The sequence below is a fragment of the Cetorhinus maximus genome, chromosome 17, assembly GCF_964194155.1.
Source record: "Cetorhinus maximus chromosome 17, sCetMax3.hap1.1, whole genome shotgun sequence".
Lineage (NCBI taxonomy): Eukaryota > Metazoa > Chordata > Chondrichthyes > Lamniformes > Cetorhinidae > Cetorhinus > Cetorhinus maximus.
The window spans coordinates 11,565,904-11,592,184 of NC_135895.1; the positions used below are offsets into that span (position 1 = coordinate 11,565,904).

The following is a 26,281-nucleotide window of genomic DNA, read 5'->3' on the forward strand; positions in this document are numbered from 1 at the left end:
AGCTTCATGACACTTCACAAGAATTCCAATATGGGGGAAAACAACAATTTATACTGTATGTGAAGAGTACTGATTGGTTGGCAAGTGGACTGTGATTGGTAGAGGCGTTGCCATGGAGAGTGAACCAGTGATGGTGACTGACAGTTAACTTCCAAGCATCGTTTGAAATTTAAACTTGACAGCTTGACCTTGATTGGTCAAGATGTTTCCCTGAGGAATGAGTCAGCGAGTGGCTGTCACTTATTTTGTTTAGCTGAAACAGGCACAATGTGTGCACATATTCTTTCTTTCTGCAAAGAACAGTATCTGTGTATTAATATATGTAGCTTCCAGTACACGCAAATGTGCCATACTGCAAGCCTGACTGACAATCTTAAATTGGTTGTCAACATAATTCTTCACACACTGAGGATTATTTAGCAAATGTTGTCCAATCGCGGAATCACATCTAATGTTGGACACTGTGTTTTGAGTTTTGCAAGCATGGGCTGGTTGGGTACGGTCTGTATCCTGCCCATTGTGAACAGTGGCTGGGACATGCTGTTTGATACCACCCGCCAGTCTTTGTGACATATGGCCTACATACCTAGCATCACACTGGCACTGAAATTCATATACCACATTCCTCATTTGTGCGATAGGCAGAACATCTTTTTAGGCTTGACAGCAGCATCCTGTTAGTGGCGTGAAACAGCTAACTTCACCTGTTTCTCAACTTTTTGAGGCACCTTACCCTTCCAGGATAATGTGAGGTAGACTGGGCACTTTCCAGGGCTGAAAGTGATGGTCTCAGGCCCATTCATGAGTTTGCGTGATAAACAGCATGAAATGATCTGATCAGGGTAGCCATTATCTCACAGGGTGTGTTTGATGCACCCTATTTCAGCATCAAACTTGCATGGTGAGCAAGTGGCTCAGGCTTTATTTAGAAGGTTGCTGATAAGGCCAATCTTATAGGGTAGGAGGTTAGGTGTCATTGCGTCAAAACATGTTTCTTGTGGATCCCAACAAAGCGAGAGCTGTGTCCAAGTTTTGTGCTACAAAATGACTACAAGTTATTTATATAAATCGTAAAAAGTTGAGACTCCCGCACTGATCCCTATACCACACCACTCATTGCATCTTGCCAACCAGAAAATGATCCATTTATGCTTACCCTCTGTTTCCTATTAGCTAGCCAATCTTCCATCCATGCCAATATGTTACCATGAGCTTTTATTTTCCGCAATAACCTTTTACGTGGCAGTTTATCAAATGCCTTCTGGAAATCTAAGTACAGTGCATCCACCAGTTCCCCTTTATCCACAGCACATATTCCTTCAATAAATTGGTTAAAGATGATTTTCTTTTCACAAAGCCATGTTGACTTTGTCTGATTACCTTGAACTGATCGATGCCCTTCTTAATGTCTTTAATAATAGCTGCTAACATTTTCCCTATGACAGATATTAAGCTAAGCTGTGCTGTAGTTTCCTGTTTTCTGTCTACCTCCCTTTTTGCTATTTTCTAATCTAATGGAAGCTTTCCTGAATCTAAGGAATTTTGGAAAATTAGAACAAACGCATCAATCATCTCAATAGCCAGTTCTTTTAGGACTCCAGGATGAAGTCCATTAGGACCCGACGACTTTTCAGCCTGCAGCTTAATTTGCTCAGTACCACTTCCCTGGTGATTGTAATTTTCATGAGTTCCTCTCACCCTTCCATTTCCTGATTTACAGCTATTTCTGGAATGTTACTTTCATTCTCCATAGTGAAGACTAATGCAAAATACCTGTTCAATTCATCCACCATCTCTTTATTTTTTTCTTATTAATTCCCCAGTCTCACTTCTAATAAGACCATCGCCCACTTTGCTAATTCTTTTCTTTTTTACATATGTATCGAAACTCCTACCATCTGTTTTATTTTTCTAGCTAGCTTTTTCTCATTCTTTAATTTTTCCCTCCTTACCAATCTTTTAGTCATTCTTTGCTGTTTTTTTTTTATTCTGTTCAATCTTCTGACCTGCCACCCATCTTTGCACAATTATATGCTTTTTCTTTAAGTTTGATACTATCTTTAACTTTTCTAGTTAACCATGGATGGTGGGTGCTCCCCTTGCAATTTTTCTTTCTTGTTGAAATGTATCTATTTTGTGTATCCCCTTCAGTGTGTGCCACTGCATCTCTATTGGCCTGTCCCTTCTCTAATTTGCCAGCTCGCTTTAGCTAGCTCTGATTTCATGCCCTCATAATTGCCCTTTTTTAAGTTTAGAAAACTAGTCTTGAACCCACTCTTCTCTCCCTCAAACTAAATGTAAAATTAAATCATATTATGATCACTGCTACCTAGGGGTGCCTTCACTATGACATTATCAATTAATCCTATCTCGTTGTGCAATACTAGGTCTAGCCTAGCCTTCTCTCTGGTTGGCTCTAGAACGTGCTGTTCTAAAAAATATCCCAAAAACATTCTATGAATTCTTCATCTAGGCTACCTTTGCCCATCTGATTTTTCCAGTCTATATGTAGATTAAAATCCTCCATGAGTAATGCCATACCTTTCTGACAAGCTATCATTATTTCTTCCTTTATACTCTGTCTTACCGTATGGTTACTCTTAGCAGGCCTGTACACCACTCCCACAAGTGACACTTTGCCCTTATCATTTCTCATCTCTACCCAAAGCGCTTCTACATACTGGTCTCTTGTCCCCCTTCAGAGGTCCAAGGTACAGCAGCCATAGTGATGGTGAAGGCTGGCAACAAGGAAATGCAGCTAAAGGTGAGTAAATTGGTCAGTCAGTGAAGAGTCTTCCAAGCCTTCCCCACTTGGAAGTTTCACTGATGAAGATCACGTGCTCAGCACTTACCCCAGTGACTCGAGTGAATTTTTGAACTTCTGACAGCCAGTTGGGTGAAGGAAAAGGCCAGAAGTCAATCTTCAGTCAGATTTATTTATTCACTTTAGATTTATTCGCAAAGCGAAACATTACGAGTGGAATCTTGTGAAGCACCTGGGAGTGGGAAACAAGGCAGGCGGGAGCACTTCATTGACCAGGATGCAAAATGTCAGCTTCCCAACAGCAGGATGAAAGTTGATGAAGTTGGCAGCGGATTGAGGGCAGATCGCACTTCCCAGAGGGAAGCGATGGGATCCTCTCTTTAATACATTAGCATGTCATGCATACTCATTAAAATCCACATTCATTAACACACAACTTCGCCAGGTTAAATTCTATCTTTGGAATTAAGTATGCAGCAAATGAGAAACACCTCCATTCAGATTCACAAATGGTTAAGGTGGCGTGCAGCAAGCGAGGTAGTCTTCCTAGCGGAGTTGGACTGAGTACAAGTTGCTTTTCTTGTACAGGAAATTTTGTTGAACCAGGGGAGAGGAAGCATTGATGATTGAGATCGGACGGTGGCTGTGAAAGGGGAAATGGGCATGGCTGACCGAGGGAGGGAGGTGGAAGCCCAACAAAGGCTCATGAGGGAAGGTGGACTACACAGGGAAGACCAATGTCTACAGACGATAGGTCAAGCCTGATTGTGAGGAGATCAAGTATGATGAAGGTACTTCCACATTGTGCTGTTAGGTTAGGAGCTCTAGGATTTTGACTATTGATGAACAGACGTTGGCATATTTCCAGATTGGGATGGCGTGTGACTTGAGAGTGGTGGTGTTCCTGTGAGTCTGCTGCCCTTGTTCTTCTAGATGGTAAAGGTCACACGTTTGGGAAGGGTTATCAAAGAAACCCTGGTGCGTTGCTGCAGTGCATTTTGTAGATGGTGCACACTGCTGCCACTATGCTGTAAGGCATTTTGATATTTTGTGTATTTTTGTCATGCTGTAAGGCCTTTCTTTGTTTCTTTTTAACCTGCCCTATCTTTATACTTGTATTAAAATGTAACCAGTTGTGAGGTGGACCAACGTCCTGAGCTCAAAACTGGGCGACAGGAACAGGGAGTGCGGAGGACATCAGACAAAAGGAAAATAATTCACACCAAAGACATCGACGCCGAGGCTTATATCGAACTTTTAAAAGTAAAGACTGAACAAGTACACACAGACAGGCACAGACATACCAGGACAGGCCAGTGGGGCGGTGACTAACCACCAGACGCCCTGATTACAGAAACTGACCTGGACAATGGTCTCTCGGGAATGTATGACTGGCGCTCCTCCTGCCTTACCAAGATGCAGAAATCACACCCATCGCTGGAGACACACCTCCTGCTGAGAGCAGGAAATGACCACGCGCAGGTTGTGTTTGCATGGCCAGGGTGGGATTGATGATCCAATCAGATGACTCAGTTTTAGACATTGCCTTGTGTGCTGAGAGACCAGAAAGGGGCAGAAAGCCACAGATCCCAAGGGCATTGCTGCTGCAGCCAGGAAGCGTGACTTGGTCAGTCAGAGCAAGTCATGTAGAAGAAATCGTTCAGCTGTCCCACCACCCAAGAACGAGCTCCTGCATCTGGGCCTTATGAAGCAACTGGTGTTGTAAGTATATAGCATTGCTTGATAAAGGTTTTCCACATAAAGTGGAAATTATATCCATAGCTTGTTCCGTGTTGTTGATACCATGGTACACGGTAGGGACCTTGGAAGGTAGTGAGACCCCCTGCAGTACGCTGGCAGTGGAGGGAGTGAATGTTTAAGGCAGTGGATGGGGTATGATCAAACAGGCTGCTGTATCAAGCTTCTTGAGTATTGTTGGAGCTGCACTCCTCCAGGCAAGTGGATCATCAAATCGGTCACACCCTTGACTTATGCTTTGTAGATGGTGGAAAGGCTCCACCACAAAGTGGCACTGTGCAGCAGCTTATAGAAGTCTCTCTTCCTGACCCAGCCACCAGCTTCTTTTTGAAACAAAGTCATATTTTTCAACTGTCAACATCCAGCAATTTGCTGGTAGATTCTATATTTGTTGAGTAACTGTTCTCGTATCAACGAACTCCATTGTTAGCATTTTTACCTCTGAATCAGAAGGTTATAGGGTCAAATCCCACTCCAGCAATTGACTATTAGTTTTAGGTTGATATTCCAGGGCAGCACTGGGGTATTGCTGCATTGTTGGAAGTGCATTACTTTGGATGTGAAATAAAGACCCTGTCTGCCTGTTCCTTGTGGTTCAGTTGGAACTTATGGCACTATTTGAAGAAAAGCAGGGCGTTCTCCTGGTATCCTGGCCAACATTCCTCCCTATTGAATGGCAGAGAAGCAATTTAACAACCATTTATCTTGTGGCTGATTGGTGTGTTCAAACTGACTGTTTCATTTACCTGCATAACATTCTTTTAAAGCAGTTTGTTACTTTTGAAGTGTTTAAAGATGCTCCTGAGACCCCTGACATCTTGCCATATTCACGCAAGACCTTATTTATCTTCATAGCAGCAATGACATCGTAACACAGCAGAGACGAAATTTGGGGACCTTCAGGCCCCCACAACCACCAGGTTGACCTAAATATGGTTTAATATTTTTGTAGCTTCCCTCACATATCCCACAGAAGTACAACTGACATGTCCTTGTGAATGCAGTTAAGCAGGTTATTAGAGATTTCTGTCTATTTGATGCCAAGCTTATTCGTAAATACATTTTTCTTAAATTAATTCTTGGGATGTGAGCATTTATTGCCCCATCCCTAATTGCCATTGAGAAGGTGGTGGTGAGATGCTGTAGTCCGTGTGGTGTAAGTACACCTACGGTGCTGTTCGGAAGGGGGTCCCAGGATTTTGACCCATTGACAGTGGAGGAACGGCGATATTGTTCGTAGTCAGGATAGTGTGTGGCTTGGAGGGGAAATTGCATAAACATTAATGTTTCAGATCATTGACCTTTCTTTAATTAAAGGGTATAAGTCACTATAGATGACGACTGACCTGCTGAGTATTTCCAACATTTTCAGTTGATCCATTTTTAAACAACAGCTTTTTTTTTGCTCCCTCGATAGTTCATTTGGAAGAGAACAAATATTTACCTCAGTTAGACAAACCAAGAAGGCCCAAGGTCCTGGCTTGTGCTGTTGCCCACAGTAACAGTGGTGGATGCTACAAATGGCCTCAGTGCTCCCAAGCTAACAAGGGGCAAATCTGGCAGGTGTGTCTGGGTAGTCAGTGACCCTGGGAAAAACTCCTCTCTGAGTGCCAACTCTCACTACTCAAGCTCACAATGGCCACTTGGGTGAGGTTCCAGGAGGCAATTTAAGGAAATGGAAAAGGCAGAAAAACTGGTATAAAAGCTCAATCATCACAACCTTATTACTATCATACGATTTAAAAACAGCACCTTATTTCCTATTTTAGCTCGCCTTTGGCACAGTGGAGCTATCGATATTCTAAATTACACTTCTCCCACATCCTGAAATTTAGGCCAAACCTAAGGCCCTACATCTCAATACAGAAATTCAAAGCAATCAGAAGGATTCTGCAGAAGCTTGACTGAACTATCCACGTCAACTCAATGGCTACAAAGGCAAGACAGAGTCTGGATACTCTCTGTAGCTCACCTTCCGATCTTCAAACCCTCTCCACTATATTACACAGCTCAAATTAGGGGCGGAATTTTAGGACCCCTCCCACTGGCGGGATCTTCCGGTCCCGCCGAAGTTAATGGAGTTTTGAACGGCTCGCCAAATTTTCCGGCCCGGCCCCACTGCGCCAAGCCTGTAAGATTCCACCCAAGGAGTACAAAGGTTAAAAAGTTTAATAAGTTAAAGACAGCCTCAAACTTAAAGAAAAAAACGCATAATTATGCAAAGACAGGTGGCAGGTCAGAAGATTGGAAAGAATATAAAGAACAGCAAAGAATGACAAAAAGATTAATAAGGAGGGAAAAATTAGAGTATGAGAGAAAGTTAGCTAGTAATATGAAGACAAAGTAAGAGTTTCTATGGAAAAACAGTTAACAAAGTGAGTGTTGGTCTTATAGAGAGTGCGTTTGGAGAATTGATAATAAAAAGTAGGTAGATGGCAGGTGAATTAAACAGGTATTTTGCTTCAAGTCTTCGCTATAAGAGAACACAAGTAACATCCCGGAAATAGCTGTAAATCAGGAGATGGGAGGGAGGAACTCGGGAAAATCACCATCACCAGGGTTGTGGTATTGAGCAAATTGTTGGGGCTGCGGGCTGACCAATCAATCCCCGGGTATGGATGGGCTTCACCCTGAAGCCTCGAAAGAAGTGAGATAGTTGATGCACTGGTTTTAATTTAACAAAAGTTCGGGGAAGGTTCCATTAGATTGGAAAATAGCAAATTCTTTATTCAAACTCCTTTATTCAACTCCTTTATTCAAAAAGGGAGGGAAACAGAAAGCAGGAAACTACAGGCCTATATTATTAAAGATGTTATAGCAGGACACTTAGAAGCTTCAAGGCAATCAGGCAGAGTCAACATGGTTTTGTAAAAGGGAAATCACGTTTAACCAATTTATTGGAGTTCTTTGAAGGAGTCACATGTGCTGTGGATAAAGGGAAACCGGTGGATGTACTGTACTTAGATTTCCAGAAGGCATTTGATAAAGTGCCACATCAAAGATTATTGCAGAAAATAAAAGCTCATGATGTAGGGGGTCACATATTGGCATGGATAGAAGATTGGCTAGCTAACAGGAAACAGAGGGTAGGCATAAGTAGGTCATTTTCTGGTTGGTAAGATGTAACGAGTGGTGCACTACAGGGATCAGTGCTGGGGTCTCAACTTTTTATGATTATATAAATGACTTGCAGTCATTTTGTAGCACAGAACTTGAACACAGCTCTTGCAAACATCTTTGTTGGGTTCCATGCTTCGATGGAATGACAACTAACCTCCGACCCCTCACATATTTCCAATATGCATATGATACATTTGCTAGATTTAAATCCACAGCTGCATGTAATAATTTCCTCACATGTCTTAATGGAGAGTTGGCACAAATTGGTCTTTTTATGGTTGGCAGGATGTGATGAGCGGTGTGCCACAGGGATCTATGCTGGGGCCTCAACTTTTTACAATTTATATAAATGACTTGGATGAAGAGGCCGAAGGAATGGTGGCTAAATTTGCTGACGACACAAAGATAGGTAGCAAAGTAAATTGTGAAGAGGTCGTAAGGAGGCTACAAAGTGACAGCAAGGTTAAGTGAATGGGCAAGGACCTGGCAAATGGAGTATAATGTTGGCAAATGTGAAATCATTCATTTTGGCAGGAAGGATAAAAAGGAAGCTCTTTATCTAAATGGCAAGAGATTGCAGAGCTCTGAAATTCAGAGGGATTTGGGCGTCCTAGTGTATGAATCACAAAAAGTTAGTGTGCAGGTACAGCAGGTAATTAGGGGAGCTAATAGAATGTTATCATTTATTGTGAGGGGAAATAATTACATAAGTAGGGAGGTTATGCTTCTGTTGTACCGGGCACTGGTGTATTGTGTACAGTACTGGTCCCCTTATTTAAAGAAAGATGCAAATGCATTAGAAGCAGTTCAGAGAAGGTTTAATAGACTAATGTCAGGAATGGGCGGGTTGTCTTATGAGGAAAGGTTGGACAGGTTAGGCTTGTATCCACTGGAATTTAGAAGAGTAAGAGGCGACTTAATTGAAACCTTTCAGATCCTGAGGCGTCTTGACAGGGTGGATGTGGAGAGGATGTTTCCTCTTGTGGGAGAATCTAGAACTAGGGGTCACTGTTTAAAAATAAGGAGTCGCACATTTAAGACAGAGATGAGGAGAAATGTTTTCTCTCAGAGGGTTGTGAGTCTTTGGAACTCTCTTCCTCAAAAGGCAGTGGAAGCAGATTCTTTGAATATTTTTAAGGCAGAACTAGATAGATTCTTGATTAGCAAGTGAGTGAAAGGTTATCGGGGGTAGGCAGGAATGTGGGGTTGAGGTTACATTCAGATCAGCCATGATCTTATTGAATGGCGAAGCAGGTTCGAGGGGCCGAGTGGCCTCCTCCTTCTCCTAATTTGTATGTTCGTACATATAATCATGTGTACTCACTACTCTCTTGGATGAGAGTAGCCATGGCACTCAAGAGGTTTGACATAGGGCACTGAAATCAGCATCATCGCCTCCATGATTGGCACACTCACAAACCCATCACACATCACATGCCAGTGCAAGGGACATCACCAAGCACTCTCTCACACACACCTGCAATGTTCTCAGCCCATCCATGGAACCACTCACCACCAAACAGGGCTACCATACTTATCATCTGGCCTGGCAGGCATCTTGATACAGCCTCCCCATCTCTATCCATGCAGGACAAACTGGCTCACCACAGGAGGGAAAGGTCGCAGACAGGTGGAGAGATGCCAGAGATCAAAGTTCTGACAGAATTCAAGGAGCCCTAGCAAAACTGGGGTCAATGGGAATCGGGGGGAAAACTCTCCACTGGTTGGAGTCATACCTAGCACAAAGGAAAATGGTTGTGGTTGTTGGAGGCCAGTCATTTCAGCTCCAGGACATCATTGCAGGAGTTCCTCAGGGTAGTATATGCTATCCACAGGACGCACTGTAGCAATTCACTTGTTACTTCAACAGAACCTTTGCCCCCTGTAATCTCTACCACTGAGAAGGACAAGAGTATCATTATCGTGGAAAGACCAACTCCTCCAAGTTCCCTTCCAGATCCCATTCCATCCTGGCTTGGCTGTATATTGCTGTTCCTTCCTTCGTGGATCAAAATCCTGGAATTCCTTACCCAAACGATCATGGAAAACACCATCAGCACGAAAGACTGGTGTAGTTCAAGAACGTCCATCAACATCTTCCCAGCTGGACTTACTGATGGACAATAAATGCACTTTTGTCAATATTGAACAATTGAGAATGTTGAGAACCAATATAAAAAGATTAAGAATTTGGGCAGTCTCAATCCAGTTCCTTCTGGATCACAGCCAACTTCCTCCTATATCAACACCGAGCCACTCATATTAACTCTCAAAGGCAGTTAGCTGTGTGCCACAAGGTGTCAGGTGTAAGATGTAGTAAGTGGTACATTTCTGAAGTCGGAACTGAAGCTCTCAATGGGGAACAGTACTGGCATCTTTCATTTGTATCCAGCTATGTTGAGCCTGACGTGAGTGTGCTTGATTCAGGCAACTGGATGCCTGACATTGGAAATTTTTCTGTTTACCAGTCCTGAAATGCCTCATTTGATTAAGAAAAATTCAAAGAAAAAGCGCTCACCTTTAACCCTAATCTAAGCGGACACGGCTCTGTGTGTATCTGCAGGCCTCATAGAGTTGAATTAGTGACTATAAAATATTTACCCAGTACATTTGTGAAACTAAGGACGCAACAAAGCATCTGCATCACAGAGTAACTCACCTGCCTGAGGCATATTACTGCACTGAATGAGACGTGAAAATCAGGGCCAGGGTCTGCTCTCTCAGGCGGACTGAGAAACCATTATGGCACTATTTGAAAGAGAGCGGACAAGTTCTCTATGGTGTCCTGGCCAACACTTATCCCTCAATCAACATCATTAAACTGATCATTTGACCATTTATCTCATTGTGGTTTGTGGGATCTCACTGTGAGCAAAGTGGAGGTTGCATTTCCGTGCATTAGAACAGCAACTAACACTTTGACTGCAAAGCACTTACTGTCTTCCCGATGATGTGAAAGGCGCTGTTTAAACAAACACAAGCTCTTCCTGTTTTTCGTTCTCTATTATTGACTGCCACTGATAAAGGTAAGTAGGTAAGGACTTCCCTGAGATACATGGCGTTTTGGCTGCTACAGTAAGCCCCCAATCTACGAACGAGGACACTGGACACTCGGTTAGAAACAGTGGGCAGGATCGTCCCAGATTGGCACAAAGTGCGGGAGCAGGGGGGAAAACCGCACGATTTACCCGGCGGCTGCAATGGTGGCTTTTCGCGCCGTATTGTCCCGTTCCCAGCATTGACAGGGGACAGGCCAGCTTGCCGATGGGCGGGCTCAGAATTCCCCGCCAAGCCGTGACCTCAGCACTTCCTCGCTCTGGCCGCCATATTTAAAGAGAGCCCAGAGTGCAGCTCGCTTCACGGCCAGAATTTTTACCTCGCCAGGCCTGCGTGCGCCTGACCCAAATGCACGTAAAATGACGCGCGGCGACGCTGGGCAAGCGTCCCGATGTCATCGCGCACTTAGCGATATTTCGATCGGCAGCTGACAATTAACCGGCCTATTAAGGCCATTAAACTACCAATGAAATGTAATTTTTTGCTGCCCACTGGCGGGATGAGGTTTCCGACAGCAATTAAAAATAAAATAAAAATTTTAACTTTTCATCAATGACAAGTCCCTGCCCTTGTGACAGAGTCACATGAGGAGGCGTGTCCTTTAACCTTTTTAAATTCTTTAGTTTTAATTTTTTTTACATCTTCAGCTCCCTGAGGCAGCTCTGTCCCTCATGGAGATTTACCTGCGAGCATGTGTGAAGCTCCCCGCTCACCCTCCACACCCCCCACCCCCCCCAAACACACAGGCAGCGCTGAGCACTGCAGCACGCGTTTCACACTGGGCGGGATTTAATTGGCCCGTCCGCGTGAAATCGCGGTCACGGCCCAATCGCGGGCAGTGGTGGGCTTCCTGGCCGCTCCCGCTCGCCACCGCCAAGCCCACCCGACGAGGGCAAAATTCTGCCCCATGGCTTCAGACCAGGACTGCTCCAGGTGACAGGGGGCCCCAAAAGCAAAGAAGACAGCAACTCCCAAATTTACCAATGCCTCTCTGGGGCGCCTGCTGGGCGCAGTGGAAAGCCGCCGTGGGTCTCTTCTAATCCCGCTCGGGCCACAGGAGGCCCACCAGAGTCACCAATCCGGCCTGGGAGGTGGTGGCAACGGCGGCCAGTGTCACTGGAACACAGAGGAGGTCAACCATCCAGTGCAGGAAGAGGATGAATGGTTTCATCCACTCCACCAGGGTAAGTCAACCACCTCAACACTCCCAAACCCATCACACATTCACAGGGATCTCACACCTCAAGGGACAACACCACTAACTCTCTCACACACCCTCACATCTCCATCAGGCTCATATCCTCTGGAGCTTGTGTTCGCATCCCATCCATGGCTCCGCCCACCACACAAACATTCCACACGGTGCCAAGTGTCCTGCTCACACTCTCTCCATCTGTTTTCATGCAGGAGAAGCTGTCTCACAATAGCAGGGAGAGGCCCCACACCGAGGGTACAGTGGCCCACATTAGGCCCCTCACTCACTTTGAGGTGTGTGCCATCACACTGACTGGTGAGGATGGGGACCATGCCTGCGGTGATGGTGAGGTCGGTGGTGAACACCCACATGAGGATCCTGCACCACATCATCCCTCTCTCAATGCAAATTTGAGTGCTCTCTCTCCTACTTTTTACCCTACTGACATGCACTAATTATCGCTACTTTGGTCCACAGGGAGCTCTGCCAAGCGACTGACACCCTCAGCCAGCCAGTCCCTCAGCTCCATCCACGTCCTCACCTCCAGCCAAGAGGACACCTCCTCCATTGAAGAGCTGGAAATAAGCAGCCTGGAAGACCCGCCACAGCGCTTACCCACACCCTCCACCAGCGCAGAGACACACACCTCGGTGGGACCTAGATCTAGAGCAGGCTCGGGTCCACAATCTGGTGGTCACCACATGGACACGTGTCCACAGCAGGAGGAGGCAGGTTCAGCCGAGCTCCCCGGCACTCAGAGGACTGCTGGGGAAGAGGCATCTGTGAGGTCCGAGTCAGATGACGGGCTTCTGGCTTCAGCCTTCCAGCTCATCGTGGAGAGTCAGGAGAAGGCGGGGGAACATCACACAGAGCTGTTGGAAGCCCTCAACAGAGTGGCACGTGAGGAGTGTGTCCACCTGCTTTCTGATGAAGTAGTGCCCACATGTGCGTGTATGGAGGTCTCCATGGGAACAATGGCAGACATCATGGAGACCCTAGTCCAGCAGAGAACACAAAGATGTACACAGACTTGCACTCCATCGCAGTAGCCATGGATGAGTTCCTGCAGTGGCAACGTGAGAGGGAGACAGGGCACCTCAACATCCCTCCAGGTGCTCCTTCCCCTCAGGGTGTCAGCCCGAGGCCCTTAGACACCCGAAGGGAGGAGGAGCGGCAACTGGACATCCCTGGATCATCCACTCAGGAATCTCAGAGGATGTCCTCTTCCTCCGAGTCCCCTTTGCCTGTGACCCCCTTTTCACCACAGAGGGAGCCGTTGGCCCACAGGAGCACTAGAGTGCTGCTTTGGGCTGCATTAGGATGCTAAAGTTGGAACTTGGTGGGAGAGGGACTTTTAAGCGTTAATTTCTATCTAAAGTCTAGTCTTTCTATAATTTTGCAATTTACTAAAACTCGCTCTTTGGGTTTGGAGAAAGTGGGTTTTAGTCCAGCTTAAAACAGGGGTTATACAGACTCTGCTTACTGCTGCAGCTAGTTAATCAGATAACTAGTTTGAACAGCTTTCAGAAGCTAAATTCAGGCAGCATAAAAGCGGGCCATCTTACAGTGCTGCTTTTGTCTGTGCTGGAGTGCTGCTTTGGGCTGCATTAGAGTGCTACAGTTGGAGTTTGGTGAGAGGGGGAGTTCAGTGAAGAGGGAAGGAGGTGATCCTTTCATTTTCTTCCTTTCGTCAGAAAGAAGAGCAATGGCCTTGGTAAGTAGGACCTGGTGAGTATTTCTTCTGTCCTTAATATTCTCTAAACTAGAGGAAGTAAATGCAGAGGGGGTAATTTAAGGGTGAGTCATAGCAGGGCAGCTCGATCATGTGGAATGCTCCTCCTGTGCAAAGTCAGGGACACTTCCAGCGACCAGAATGGCCACATGTGCAGCAAGCGTCTCCAGCTGCAGCCACTCGAATTCCGCGTTTTGGAGCTGGAGCTGCGGTTGAAGTCATTGTGGAGCATCTGCATGGATGAGATCTTCGTGGATAGCACGTACAGAGAGGTGGTCACACTGCAGGTAAAGAGTGCACAGGCAGAAAGGGACTGCGTGACCATCAGACAGAGTGAAAGCACTAGGCAGGTAGTGCAGGAGTCCCCTGGGTCCATCTCCCTCTCCAACAGGTTTCCCATTTTGGATACTGCTGGGGGAGATGGTTTCTCAGGGGAATGTAGCAAGAGCCAAGTCTGTGGCACCACGAGTGGCTCAGCTGCAAAGGATGGGAGAAAAAAAGAGAGGGAGAGCAATAGTGATAGAGGAATCCATCGTAAGGGGAACAGGTGGGCGTTTCTGTGGCTGCAGATGTGACACCAGGATGGTATGTTGCTTCCCTGTCGACAGGGTCGAGGATGTCACTGAGCGGCTGCAGGACATCCTGAAGAGGGAGGGTGAACAGTCAGAGGTTGTGGTCCTTATCGGTACCAATGACATAGGTGAAAAGAGGGATGAGGTCCTGAAAGCAGAATATAGGAGATAGGGAGCTAGGAAATAAATTAAAAAGCAGGAACTCAAAGGTAGTAATTGCAGAGTTACTCCCAGTGCCACGAGCTAGCGAGATCAGGAATAGGAGAATAGACCCAAATGAATGCATGACTGGAGAGATGGTGTAGGAGGGAGGGATTTAGATTCCTGAGGCAAAAGCAAAATACTGCGGATGCTGGAAATCTGAAATAAAAAAAGAAAATGCTGAAAAAACTTAGCAGGTCTGACAGGATCTGTGGAGAGAGAGAGAGAAACAGAGTTAACGTTTCGAGTCTGTATGACCCTGTATGACAGGTGCTGTCAGACCTGCTGAGTTCTTCCATCATTTTCTGTTTTTATTTTAGATTCCTGAGGCACTTGGGCCAATTCAGGGGAAGATGGGACCCATATAAGCTGGATGAGTTGCACCCCAGCAGGACCCGGACCAATATCCTCACAGGGGTATTCCTGGTACTGTCGGGGACGATTTAAGCTCGATTGGCAAAGGGGGTGGGAACCTCAGCAGGGAGACAAAAGAGAAGGAAACAAAGATAGGAATGAAGGGCAGAAAAGTAGAAAGCAAAAGTGGAAGGCAGAGGAAACAAGGGCTAGCAGCAAATAGGGCCATAGTGCAAAAGAAATGTGTAATAATGTTTAAAAAAAACAAGTCTAAAGGCACTGTATCTGAATGTATGGAGCGCTCGCAATAAGGTAGACGAATTAACAGCGCAAATAGATGTAACCGGGTGCGATATGATTGTGACTATGGAGACATTTCTGCAGGCTGAGCAAGGCTGGGTGCTGAATACACAAGGGTTACCTAATAGTTAGGACGGACAGGCAAAAAGGGAAAGGAGGTGGTGTGGCGTTGTTAGTTAAGGATGAAATCAGTGCGATAGTGAGAGAGGATATTGCCTCAGAACATCTAGGTGTAGAATCAGTCCGGGTGGAGCTAAGAAGCAACAAGCCCCTTGGGAAACATTAGTGGGAATTGTCTATAGGTCTCCAAGCAGTAGTGATAAGGCAGGGAACGGCATTAAACAGGAAATTAGAGATGCATGTAACAAGGGTGCTACAGTAATGATAAAAGACTATAATATATATATATATATATATATAGACTGGGCAAACCAAATCAGGTTTGGGGTGGGATGAATTCCTGGAGTGTATACGAGATGGTTTTTTTAGACCAGTACGTCAAGGAACCAACTAGGGGACAGGTTCCCCTAGATTTGGAACTGTGCAATGAGAAGGGGCTAATTAGTCATCTTGTGCAGGGTCATTTAGGGAACAGTGACCATAACATGCTAGAATACTTCATCAGGATGGAAAATGAAGTAGTCCAATCCGAAACTAGGGTCCCAAATCTAAACAAAGGAAACTGCGAAGGTAAGAGGTATGAGTTAGGTAAGATAGATGGGGAACTTCATTAAAAGGAATGACAGTGGATGGGCAATGGCTAATATTTAAGGAACAAACGTACAAATTGCAACAGTTATGCACTCTTTCCTGGCACAAAAAACACAGCAGGAAAAGTGGCCCAACCATGGCAAACAAAAGAGACTAAGGATAGTATTAGACCCAAAAAGGAGTTATATAAAGTTGCTAGAAAAAGTATCAAGCCTGAGATTGGGAGCAGTTTGGAATGCAGCAAAGGAGGACCAAGAGATTAAGAGGTGAAAAATAGGGCAGAATTTTGCCCTTTTTGGGTGGTCTCAGCAGGAGTGGCCAGGAAGCTGACTGTCGCCTGCGATCGGGGCCGGGCCGTGATTTCACACTGCCGGGCCGGTTAAGGTCCGCCCAGCGTGAAACGCGCGTGGGGGGAGGGAGGAGAGGGGAGTGGGAGGAGCGTGAGCGGGAACTTCACGCATGCGCACAAGTGCGCGCTGGAAAAGCCCCCTGAGGGGGCACAGAGCTGCCTCAGGGAGGTGAACAGTTTTCAAAATAAAAAATAAAGAATTTTAAGCTGCAAAAAAAAAAACGTGTCCCTTCATGTGATTCTGTCACACGAGCAGCGACATGTTATGGACAAAATGTTTTCATTTTTATTTTATTTTTATCTGCTGTTAACCTGCCCGTGGATGAGGTTTCCTCATTTTCACCTGCCCACCAACCATAAGATTGGACTGGCAGTGAAAAATTTATTTCAATCCCCTTTTTAATGGCCTTAACAGGCCTTTTAATTGTCGGCGGACATGCTGCCGACTCCAGCACATGCCCGCTGACCGAAATATCACGCAAGTGTGCGATGGCATCGGGACGCTCAACCTGACATCATCGTGCATCATGTTACGCTCAAGCGAGTCAGGTGTGCGCCCGCCCAGCAAAAAATCCTGGCCGTAGAGCATGAGAGTAAACTTACAAGGAACATAAAAGCCGGACTGTAAAAGCTTCCATAAATATGTAAAAAGAAAAAGATTAATGAAGACAAATGTAGGTCCCGTACAGTCTGAAACAGGAGAATCCATAATAGGGAACAAGGAAATGGCAGAGCAATTAAACAACTACTTTAGTTCTGTCTTCATGGATTAAGACACAAAGAACTTCCCAGAAATGCTAGGGAACCCAGGGTCCAGCGAGAAAGAGGAATTCAAGGAAATTAGTATTGCTAAACGGTGGTGCTGGAGAAATTAATGGGACTGAAAGCCAATAAACCCCTCGGGCCTGATAATCTACATCCCAGATACTAAAGGAGGTAGCTATGGAAATAGTGGATGCGTTGGTTGTCATCTTCCAAAATTCTGTTGATTTGGAACAGTCCCGGCAGATTGGAGGGTGGCAAATGTAACCCCACTATTTAAAAAAGGAGGGAGGGAGAAAAAAGGGAATTATAGACTGGTTAGCCTAAAATCAGTAGTAGGGAAAATGCTAGAGCCTATTATGAAGGATGGGATAACAGGTCACTTAGAAAATATCAATGGGATTAGACAAAGTCAACATGGGTTTATGAAAGGGAAATCATGTTTGACAAACCTACTGGAGCTTATTGAGGATGTAACTAGCAGAATAGATAAGGGAGAACCAGTGAATGTGGTGCATTTGGATTTTCAGAAAGCTTTTGATAAAGTCCCTCATAAGAGGTTAGTGTGCAAAATTAAAGCACATGGGATTGGGGGTAATATATTGGCATGGATTGAGAATTGGTTAGCAGACAGGAAACAGAGTAGGAATAAATGGGTCTTTTTTGGAGTGGCAGGCAGTGACTAGTGGGGTATCAGAGAACAGTGCTTGGGCCCCAGCTATTCATAATATATTTCAATGGCTTGGATGAGGGAACCAAATGTAATATTTCCAAGTTTTCTGGTGACACAAAACTTGGTGGGAATGTGAGTGGTGAGGAGGGTGTTAAGAGGCTTCAAGGCGATTTAGAAAAGTTGAGTGAGTGGGCAAATACACGGCAGATGCAGTATAACATGGATAAGTGTGAAGTTATCCGCTTCAGTAGCAAAAACAGAATGGCAGAGTATTATTTAAAAGGTGATAGATTGAGAAATGTTGATGTAGAAGGGACTTTGGTTTCCTTGTACACCAATCACTGAAAGCAAGCATGCAGGTGTAGCAAGCAGTTAAGGAAGCAAATGCAATGTTGGCCTTCATTGCGAGAGGACTTGAGTACAGGAGCGAGGATGTCTTACTGCAGCTGTACAGGGCCGTGGTGAAACAACACCTGGAGTATTGTGTCTTCTTATCTAAGAAAGGATATACTTACCATAGAGAGAGGGCAGCAAAAGTTCACCAGACTGATCCTGGGATGGCAGGATTGTCGTATAAGGAGGGAGTGGGTGGATTAGGCCTGTAATCACTGGGGTTTATATGAATGAGAGGGGAATATCATTGAAATGTATAAAATTCTGACATGGCTGGACAAACTGGATGCAGGGATAATGTTTCCTCTGGCCGGGGGGTCTAGGACAAGGGGTCACAGCCTCAGGATATGGGGTAAGCCATTTAGGATTGAGAGGAGGAAAAACATCACCATTCAGAGGGTGGTGAACCTGTGGAATTCTCTAACACAGAAGGCTGTGGAGGCCAAGTCACTGATTATATTTAACAAGCAAATGGATTTCTAGACTCTAAGGGCATCAAGTGGTATGAGGAGAGAGTGGAAGTACAGCGTTGAGATAGAGGATCAGCCATGATCATATTGAATGGCGGAGCAGGCTCGAAGGGCCAAATGACCTAACCCTGCTCCTATTTTCTATGTTTCTATGTTTTAAGACCTTGGCTCTCCAGAGAACGCATGCCAAAGGCATCAGAGGCAACCATTGCACAGGCTGCCTCCAATCCTCCTGCGGATGTCAGGGCAGCACCTAGAAGAAGTGTTGGGCCTAGAAAGGTTAAGAAATTCTGATCACAAGTGTTTGCACGGGTGAACACATTTTGTCACTTTATAATCTGAAAATATATCCGCTTCCACTGAATAATGTGTAATGGGGTCTTTCAGCTTCATTGACAGGCTTCGCGAGTCCTCCCTCTGCATCCCTTAGCAGTTCAGCTGCATGCAGCCGGCCCACGAGTGATTCTGGAGGGAGAAGTGTGTTTGTGACAGGGCTTTTCAGAGCCTCGTGCAAGCACTCTCCCAAGCACGCGGAGCCTTCCTCCATCACACTCATCTCATTGTCCTGAGCATTTTCATTGCTCCCTGCCGGGGTTCTCTTTCAGTTGTCCATCTGAGCTGACCTGCTTCTCCGCCCACCCACTGATCACACTCCCATGCAGCACCTGTGCCCGTCCAACATGAGGCGCCGCTCACTTACAATTTGAAAAACATGGTCGTGGTAAAGTTTCTTCTCAGCTACCCCATCCTTTCCCCTACCCAGTCATCCATGTCCTTTCCCTCATCACTGTCAACCCTCCTGGGATCACCTTGCACCTCCCCACCGTCACCTATCAACCAGAACTCTTTTCTTTCCAGGATTTCCAGGTGAACATGAACTTTCCCTGCCTTCCTGAGAATCTCATTCCCCCTTATTCAAATTTACCTCCCCAACATCCTCCTTTCCACCCCCCAGGTCTGTGTTTGCCTCCGAGTTCCCACCAACCACCCTCGCCACCCCTTCCTCCGCTACCAACGCACCCTCACCTTCCCACTCTTCCGGTTCACTCTGACCTCTCTCATACTAACCATTCCTTCCTACCATGCCCACCCTCAGTTCACTCCCCAGGAGTCATCGGCTCCACAGACCCCTCTCTTGTACATTCACCAGAACATCTCCCCCCAAACTCCCTTCTCAGCCCTTACTACTTCCTCGACCCTTACTCCCTCCTCCCGCCGGACTCCTTACCCCCTCAGACTCCTTCCCCAGTTCCATACTAAGCACTGGCTTCTCAAAAGGATGATGTGTTTGCATATGTTTCCTCCTGTAGAACTTCTTATCAACAAATTAATGATCTCTCAAATGTACCAGTATGCATTAGAATATTTTTTAATAAGATATTAAACTGACCATTACATTAAGGTCAGTCATAATTCAACAGTTCAGTGGTTACTACATCTAAAATTACTTAACGGGCAAAATCTAAAGGTTACTACAGCTACAATAATAAAGATCATGCAACAGCATTCCCCTCCAAGACACTCGCCACCCCGACTTGGAAGTATATCGCTGTTCCGTCACTGTCGCTGGGTCAAAGTCCTGGAACTCCCTCCCAACACAGCACTGTGGGTGTACCTACACCACATGGACTGCAGTGGCTCAGGAAGGCACCTCACCACCACCTTCTCAAAGCCAATTAGAGATGGGCAATAAATGTTGGCCCAGGCAGCGGCACCCACATCCCAGGAACAAATAAAAAAAAAGCAGATTTCAGGACGTTCTGATTCATCCTTCCCTTAATATCAACACTAGGATTCCGCCTAAGCTACATCTTTAAAATTATTCTTTCCAAGAGTGCGAGATCACAGAAATGCAAGAGAGGGAATGATTGATAGCAGTATTTAAATTATTTCAAACCAAAGGTAAAACTATTCAGTAACTATTTATGACTCAAAAAAACACAGAGTCATTAGAAAGCATCCTAACAGGCTGCATGAAGATTCTCAAAATAATCATCTGCATATCGCAGTATCTGTACCAGCGCAGAGAGTATTAAAACATCTGTGGCATAATCAAGCTCATGATCTGACCAGTAATTTTTCACAGGAATTATGCATGAAATCGGAATACCGAGCTGCTGCCCAATTTCCGTGACCTAGAAAAAAAGCACAGAGCTTATTAATGACGTAAGAACACAAGTAAGACATTTGATTCATCAAGCCCGTCCTTACCCATTTCGATATCCATTTAATCCCCTTAACGAGCTATCTTTACTCCACGCCCTTTACAAACCAAACTGCCCAAGTGAGTATCGATCATGCTTAGAGCCACGGAAGTTCACAGCATAATAGAAAGACATTCAGCAGAATTGTCCCAGATTTGCACTAAAGTGGGGAAAAAGGACGTTTTACCCGCTGGCTGCAATGGCGGGTTTTCAAGCCTTATCATCCCATTCACGCCTCATTTATTATGAAGCCAGAGGAAACACGCCTTCTCACTGATGGGCGGCCTCCGATTTGCCCGCCACACAGTTACCTCACTGCCGCCTCATGCTGGGCGCCATATTTAAACTGCATCCATATGCACACACTTCTCAAAGCTTACAGCCCAGGAGGACACTGGTGAATACATGGCCCCAAAAGCCAAGAAGAGTGCAGCCCCCCTCACATCAACCTCCCCCCACCCAACCCCCACCCCCACCCCCCCACCCCCTCGATTCAGTGACGTATCTTTGATCTTTGGGACACCTTCTGGACATGGTGGAGGCCCACCACGATGTCCTCTACCCCCGCTCAAGCCTCAGGAGGCCCATCGATTTCACCACTCCAGCTTGGGAGGCGGTGGCAGAGGTGGGCAGTGCCAGTGCTGCACACAAGAGGTCGGCCATCCAGTGCAGGAAATGGATGAATGATCTCATCTGTGCTGCCAGGGTAGGGCAACCATCTTATTGTTCTAAACTCACACACTCACAAGCCCATCACACGTGCACTGGCATCTCACTCACTGCCAGTCCAAGGGACATCACCACTCACTCTCTCACGCATACCCTCACATCTCCATCTGGCTTCAACTCCTCTGGAGACTGCCTCCTCAGCCCTCACCATCTTGAGGCCACTTCCCCAGTCCAGCCCTCACCCTGCAGCCTCTTCCCTTGCCTGAGGTCACTTATCCCCCTTCCCCAAGCAAGCCCTAGCTTTGCAGCCGATGAAAAGCCACCCCTACCTTACGGCTGGCCTGATAGAGTAATAGAGGTCTACAGCACAGAAAAAGGCTCTTCGGCCCATTGAGTCTGGGCCGGTCAAACAAGTACCAAACTATTCTAATCCCATTTTCCAGCACTAGGCCCATAGCCTTGTATGCCATGTGGCATCGCAAGTGCACATCCAAATACTCCTTAAATGCTATGAGGGTTTCTGCCTCTACCACCCTTTCAGGCAGTGAGTTCCAGATTCCCACCACCCTCTGGGTGAAAAAAATTCTTCCTCACATCCCCTCTAAACCTCCTGCCCCGTACCTTAAATCTATGCCCCCTGGTTATTGATCCCTCCACCAAGGGGAAAAGTTCCTTCCTCTCTACCCTGTCTATGCTCCTCATAATTTTATACACCTCAATCATGTCCCCCCTTCAATCCCCTCTGCTTCAGGGAAAATAACCCCAGTCTGTCCAATTTCTCCTCATAACTAAAACTCTCCAGCCCAGGCAACATCCTGGTAAATCTCCTCTGCACTCTCTCTAGTGCAATCACATCCTTCCTATAATGCGGATTCCAGAACTGCATGCAATACGCTAGCTGTGGCCTATCCAGCGTTTTATACAGTTCCAGCATAACCTTCCTGCTCTTATATTCTGTGCCTCGGCTAATAAAGGCAAGTATCCCATATGCATTCCTAACCACCTTATCTACTGTCCCACTACCTTGAGGGACCAGTGGACAAGGTCTCTCTGATCCTCGGTACTTCCCAGGGTCCCACCATTCATCGAGTATTCCCGTGCCTTGTTTGTCCTGCCCAAGTGCATCACCTCACACTTATCCGGATTAAATTCCATTTGCCACTGATCAGCCCGTCTATATCCTGCTGTAATCTAAGGCTATCCTCCTGACTATTTACCACCCCACCAATTTTCGTGTCATCCACGAACTTCCTGATCAACCCTCCTACATTCAAGTAGGTAGAGACTTGCCCGGGAGCCCCCCTAAAAGTGATGTGGTGCTGCCTGTGAAGCCTGGCGCTGATGACTGTGAGGCTAATGAAGGCAGATAGTCAAACAAACCATGAAGTCCTGAGTGAAGTGCAGCTCGCCAGGTACATGTCGCTTATGTACAGTTCTGAAACACGGCGGCATAGTTGGGGGGGTGATTCCGGCGAGCAGGGCTTATCATGAGATGCTAAAGTATTGAAATGATGTTCCCGACGTAAGGTGTTGGGAAACGCAGCCACCATTGATGGGTGGAGTCGACGATCGCAAACTGGTTTCACAACGACATAAAACCAATTTTTGACCTTCTCACCGTATTGTCCTCCTCACCCGCCATGACACCCGACACCAACAGGGCCAGAAAATTCCAACCTTTGAGTCTAATGTTTCCACACTGGCCCTATGCTAGAACAATCCAAAATTGATCCATTGCCTCGTTCTCTCCCCATGGCTCTCTACTAATCCCCACTGTCCTGCTCTCTCCTCATGGTCCTGTAACAATCCAAAACTAATCCCATTCCTCAACTCTCTCTCCATCTCCCTGAATCTTTCTCTGCTACAAATATTTATCCAAATTTCCCTTAAAAATTCCAAAAGCCTCTGCCTCAAATATTCCCAATGACAAAAAGTTCCTCACTCCAATCATCCTTTGTGTAAAGACACTTTTCCTAACCTTTGCCCTCATTCTTCTCATGAGAATTTTAAATGCGTAGCCCCATCACTTATTCTCACAAGAATTTACCCTCAGGGTGTAGGCGATGCTGACACAGATGCGCTGGATGGCCAATGCACGTACACTTTCTTTCCTGAGTAATGTATTCAACCAGTTAGGACACCCAAAGGCTGTGAAATAAATGCATAGCTTGTATGGGCTGGGTTTAAAGTCACAACCTCAAGGCCTCCTAGTCTAGTACCACTGCCACTGCATTACTGGATCAATGGGGGGACAGTGGCATAATGGTATTGTTGCTAGACTGGTATTTTAGACATCTAGTGCTCTGGGGGCCTAGGTTCAAATCCCACCATGGCAGATGGTGAATATTAAATCCAATAAAAATCTGGAATTAAAAATCTGATGATGACCATGAAACCATTGTTGATTGTCATTAAAAACCCATCTGATTCACTAATGTGCTTTAAGGAAGGAAATCCTTACCTGGTCTGGCCTATGTCTGACTCCAAACCCACAGCAATGTAGTTGACTCTTAAAATGTCCCCTGAGCAAGAGCAATTAGGGAAGGGCAATAAATGCTGGCCTAGCCAGTGGTGTCCACATCCAATGAATAAAAAAGGATGTGCCACATCTATGCTTTTTCTGGGACAGCGTGTTCTTCAAACTTTGTGTGAAGATATTTTTCCTGCATTAACTTTTAACTAACTTTTATTTCTAATTAGAAGCTATTGATCTTCTTTACTGCAGGGAGAAAACATTCCCTGCCCATCCTTAAACAGCTTAATAACATCGCCCTTTGACTTACTCATCTGCAAGAAATGGAAAAGCGTGTTACAGCAGAGTGAGACCAACAGGGGTTTAATGAGTTTGGCGGTTTAGAGCCAGCCCTATTTAAAAAAAATCAAGAAAAAGGGGTCTCCTATTTAAGACAGGGATGAGGAGAAAAGAGAGCCATTAGTCTGTGGAATTCTCTTCCCCAGAGAGCTGCGGAGGCAGGGTCACTGAATATTTTTAAGGCTGAATTAGACAGATCCTTGACTGAAAAGGGAGTCAAAGGTTGTAGGGGGTTGGCCAGGAAAGTAGAGTTGAGGCTACATTCAGCCATGATCTTATCAAATGGCTGAGCAGGCTCGAGGGGTCGAGTGGCCGACTCCTGCTCCTAATTCGTATGTTCCTATGCTCAGGCAGTTGAAACCTGTCCCTTGCAATTCCTGTGCCAGGAGGGAACTTCATGACACTTCATGTGTCTTGGGGAATCACATCTGTCGGGAGTGTCTCCAGCTGTTTGAGCTCGAGCTCCGGATTCCCAAGCTTGAGGTGCAGCTGGAGTCGCTGTGGAACATCAGGGAGGATGAGAATCTCCTGGATCCCACAGGCAGTAAGAGTTCAGGATAGCAGATGGGTGGCTAGCAGGTAGGCTAGGAAGAGGCAGAAGGGCAGAAGTCTTCAGGGTGTGTACTACTCTCAAACAGCTGCCCAGCACTGGAGACTGCTGGTAGTGATGACACCTTGAAGGAATGCATTTCAGACCATGGCACCAATGGACAAGGGACTGCATAGGAGCGATGTGTAGAAATGCAGTCATTATGGGAGATCCCATAGTCAGGGGAACAGTCAAGCATTTCTGTAACCATCATTATGAGTCCCTCATGATATGTTACCTCCCTGGTGCCATGATAAAGGACATCTTGGGGAGGGTGAGAATACTCTGCAGGATGAAGGGAGTGACCTAGAAGTTGTGGTCACCTTGGTACAAGACATAGAGAGGGAAAATATTGAAGTTCTATGGTCAGATTTACAGGAGCTAAGAAAGAAGTTAAAAGGTAGGCCCTCAAAGGTAGTGACCTCTGGATTACTGGGTGGTGATCTCTGCTGCATACTAGTGAGAGTATAACTAGGAAGGTAGGGAGGATCAAGATGCAACTTGAGGCATAGCGTTGGAGGAAGAGTGTTAGATTCTTGTCATTGGGACCAGTTCTGGGACTATTCAAAAGGGATGAGCTTCACCTCAACAGGACTGGGACCAAATTCCTCACGGGGAGGTTCACTGTGTGACTGGGGGAGGGTTTAAGCTAAATTGGCAACAGGGAGAGCAGCAATAGCATATAGAAGTAGAAAAGAGAAATAAGGTGCATAAAGTGAATGTGCTAGACAGTACCAGAGAAGAAAGTAGTGCTGTATTAGATAGGAGCAGACTTGGTGGTGTAGTTAATAAGAGTGGTGAACTACAAATAGCTGTGTGGGAATATGTTGCAGTTGCAATAACGGAAACATGGCTTAAAAATGTGAAGACTATTCATTTAATATTCAAGGATACAAAGGGCAGGAATGAGAAAAGGGATGTGGGGTGGCTGTTCTGATTAGGGAAGAAATTGTACCGTTGGAAAGAAAGGATGTCGCTGGGGTGGGGGGCAAGAAACTCCATTTAGTTAAGAGTTGAGAAGTAAAAAAGGTATGATCACACTAATGGGGTGTTCTATAAACCCTCTAGTGAGGGAGAGAGATAGAGAAGCAAACCTGCAAGGAAGTCACAGAGATATGCATAAACTGCAGAGTGGCGATATTGTGGGAATTTAATAACCCAAATATTGATTGTGATAATGTCAGAATAAAGAAGAAAGAGTGGTGGGGGTGGTGGGGTGAATTTTGTGAAATGTGGTCAGAAGGATTTCCTTAAACACTATGTTCCTGTTACAATGAGGAAGGGAGCATTGATGGATCTGGTGCTGGGGAATGAAGTGGACCAAGGGGTGAATTTTACAGGCCCTCCCTTGCCACTAGCATGTTTGAAGGCGAGTATGCTCCTATAATGCAGCGTGTGATCTGTGTGCCACCATCCAGCCCACCCCTGACCTGGCTCTCATTTTACAGCGAGCGGTAAAAGTGTTGGATGGCCAGCACACCCTCGGGCCTACTGAGGCTCTGAGGTAATGAATTAATGGCTATTTAAGTGTCTCATGCTCCCTCTACTGCTATTTTACCCACAACAGGGGGGGGGTCCCACGCCATGCAGATAGCC

General features: G+C 45.9%; 1 protein-coding gene across 4 annotated transcripts in view; it reads right to left on the reverse strand.

The window, feature by feature from the left end:
• Window positions 1-19,764: 19,764 nt before the first annotated feature.
• The window catches only part of LOC144692166 (interferon-induced protein 44-like), a 48,012-nt gene continuing 41,495 nt past the window's right edge, over window positions 19,765-26,281 (reverse strand). For all 4 annotated transcript variants that reach the window (XM_078560687.1, XM_078560684.1, XM_078560686.1 and 1 more), the window contains one exon: window positions 19,765-20,546. In XM_078560687.1, coding sequence (XP_078416813.1) covers window positions 20,470-20,546 — 77 coding nt within the window. In that variant the 3' untranslated portion in view covers window positions 19,765-20,469. The remainder of the gene's footprint in view (window positions 20,547-26,281) is intronic.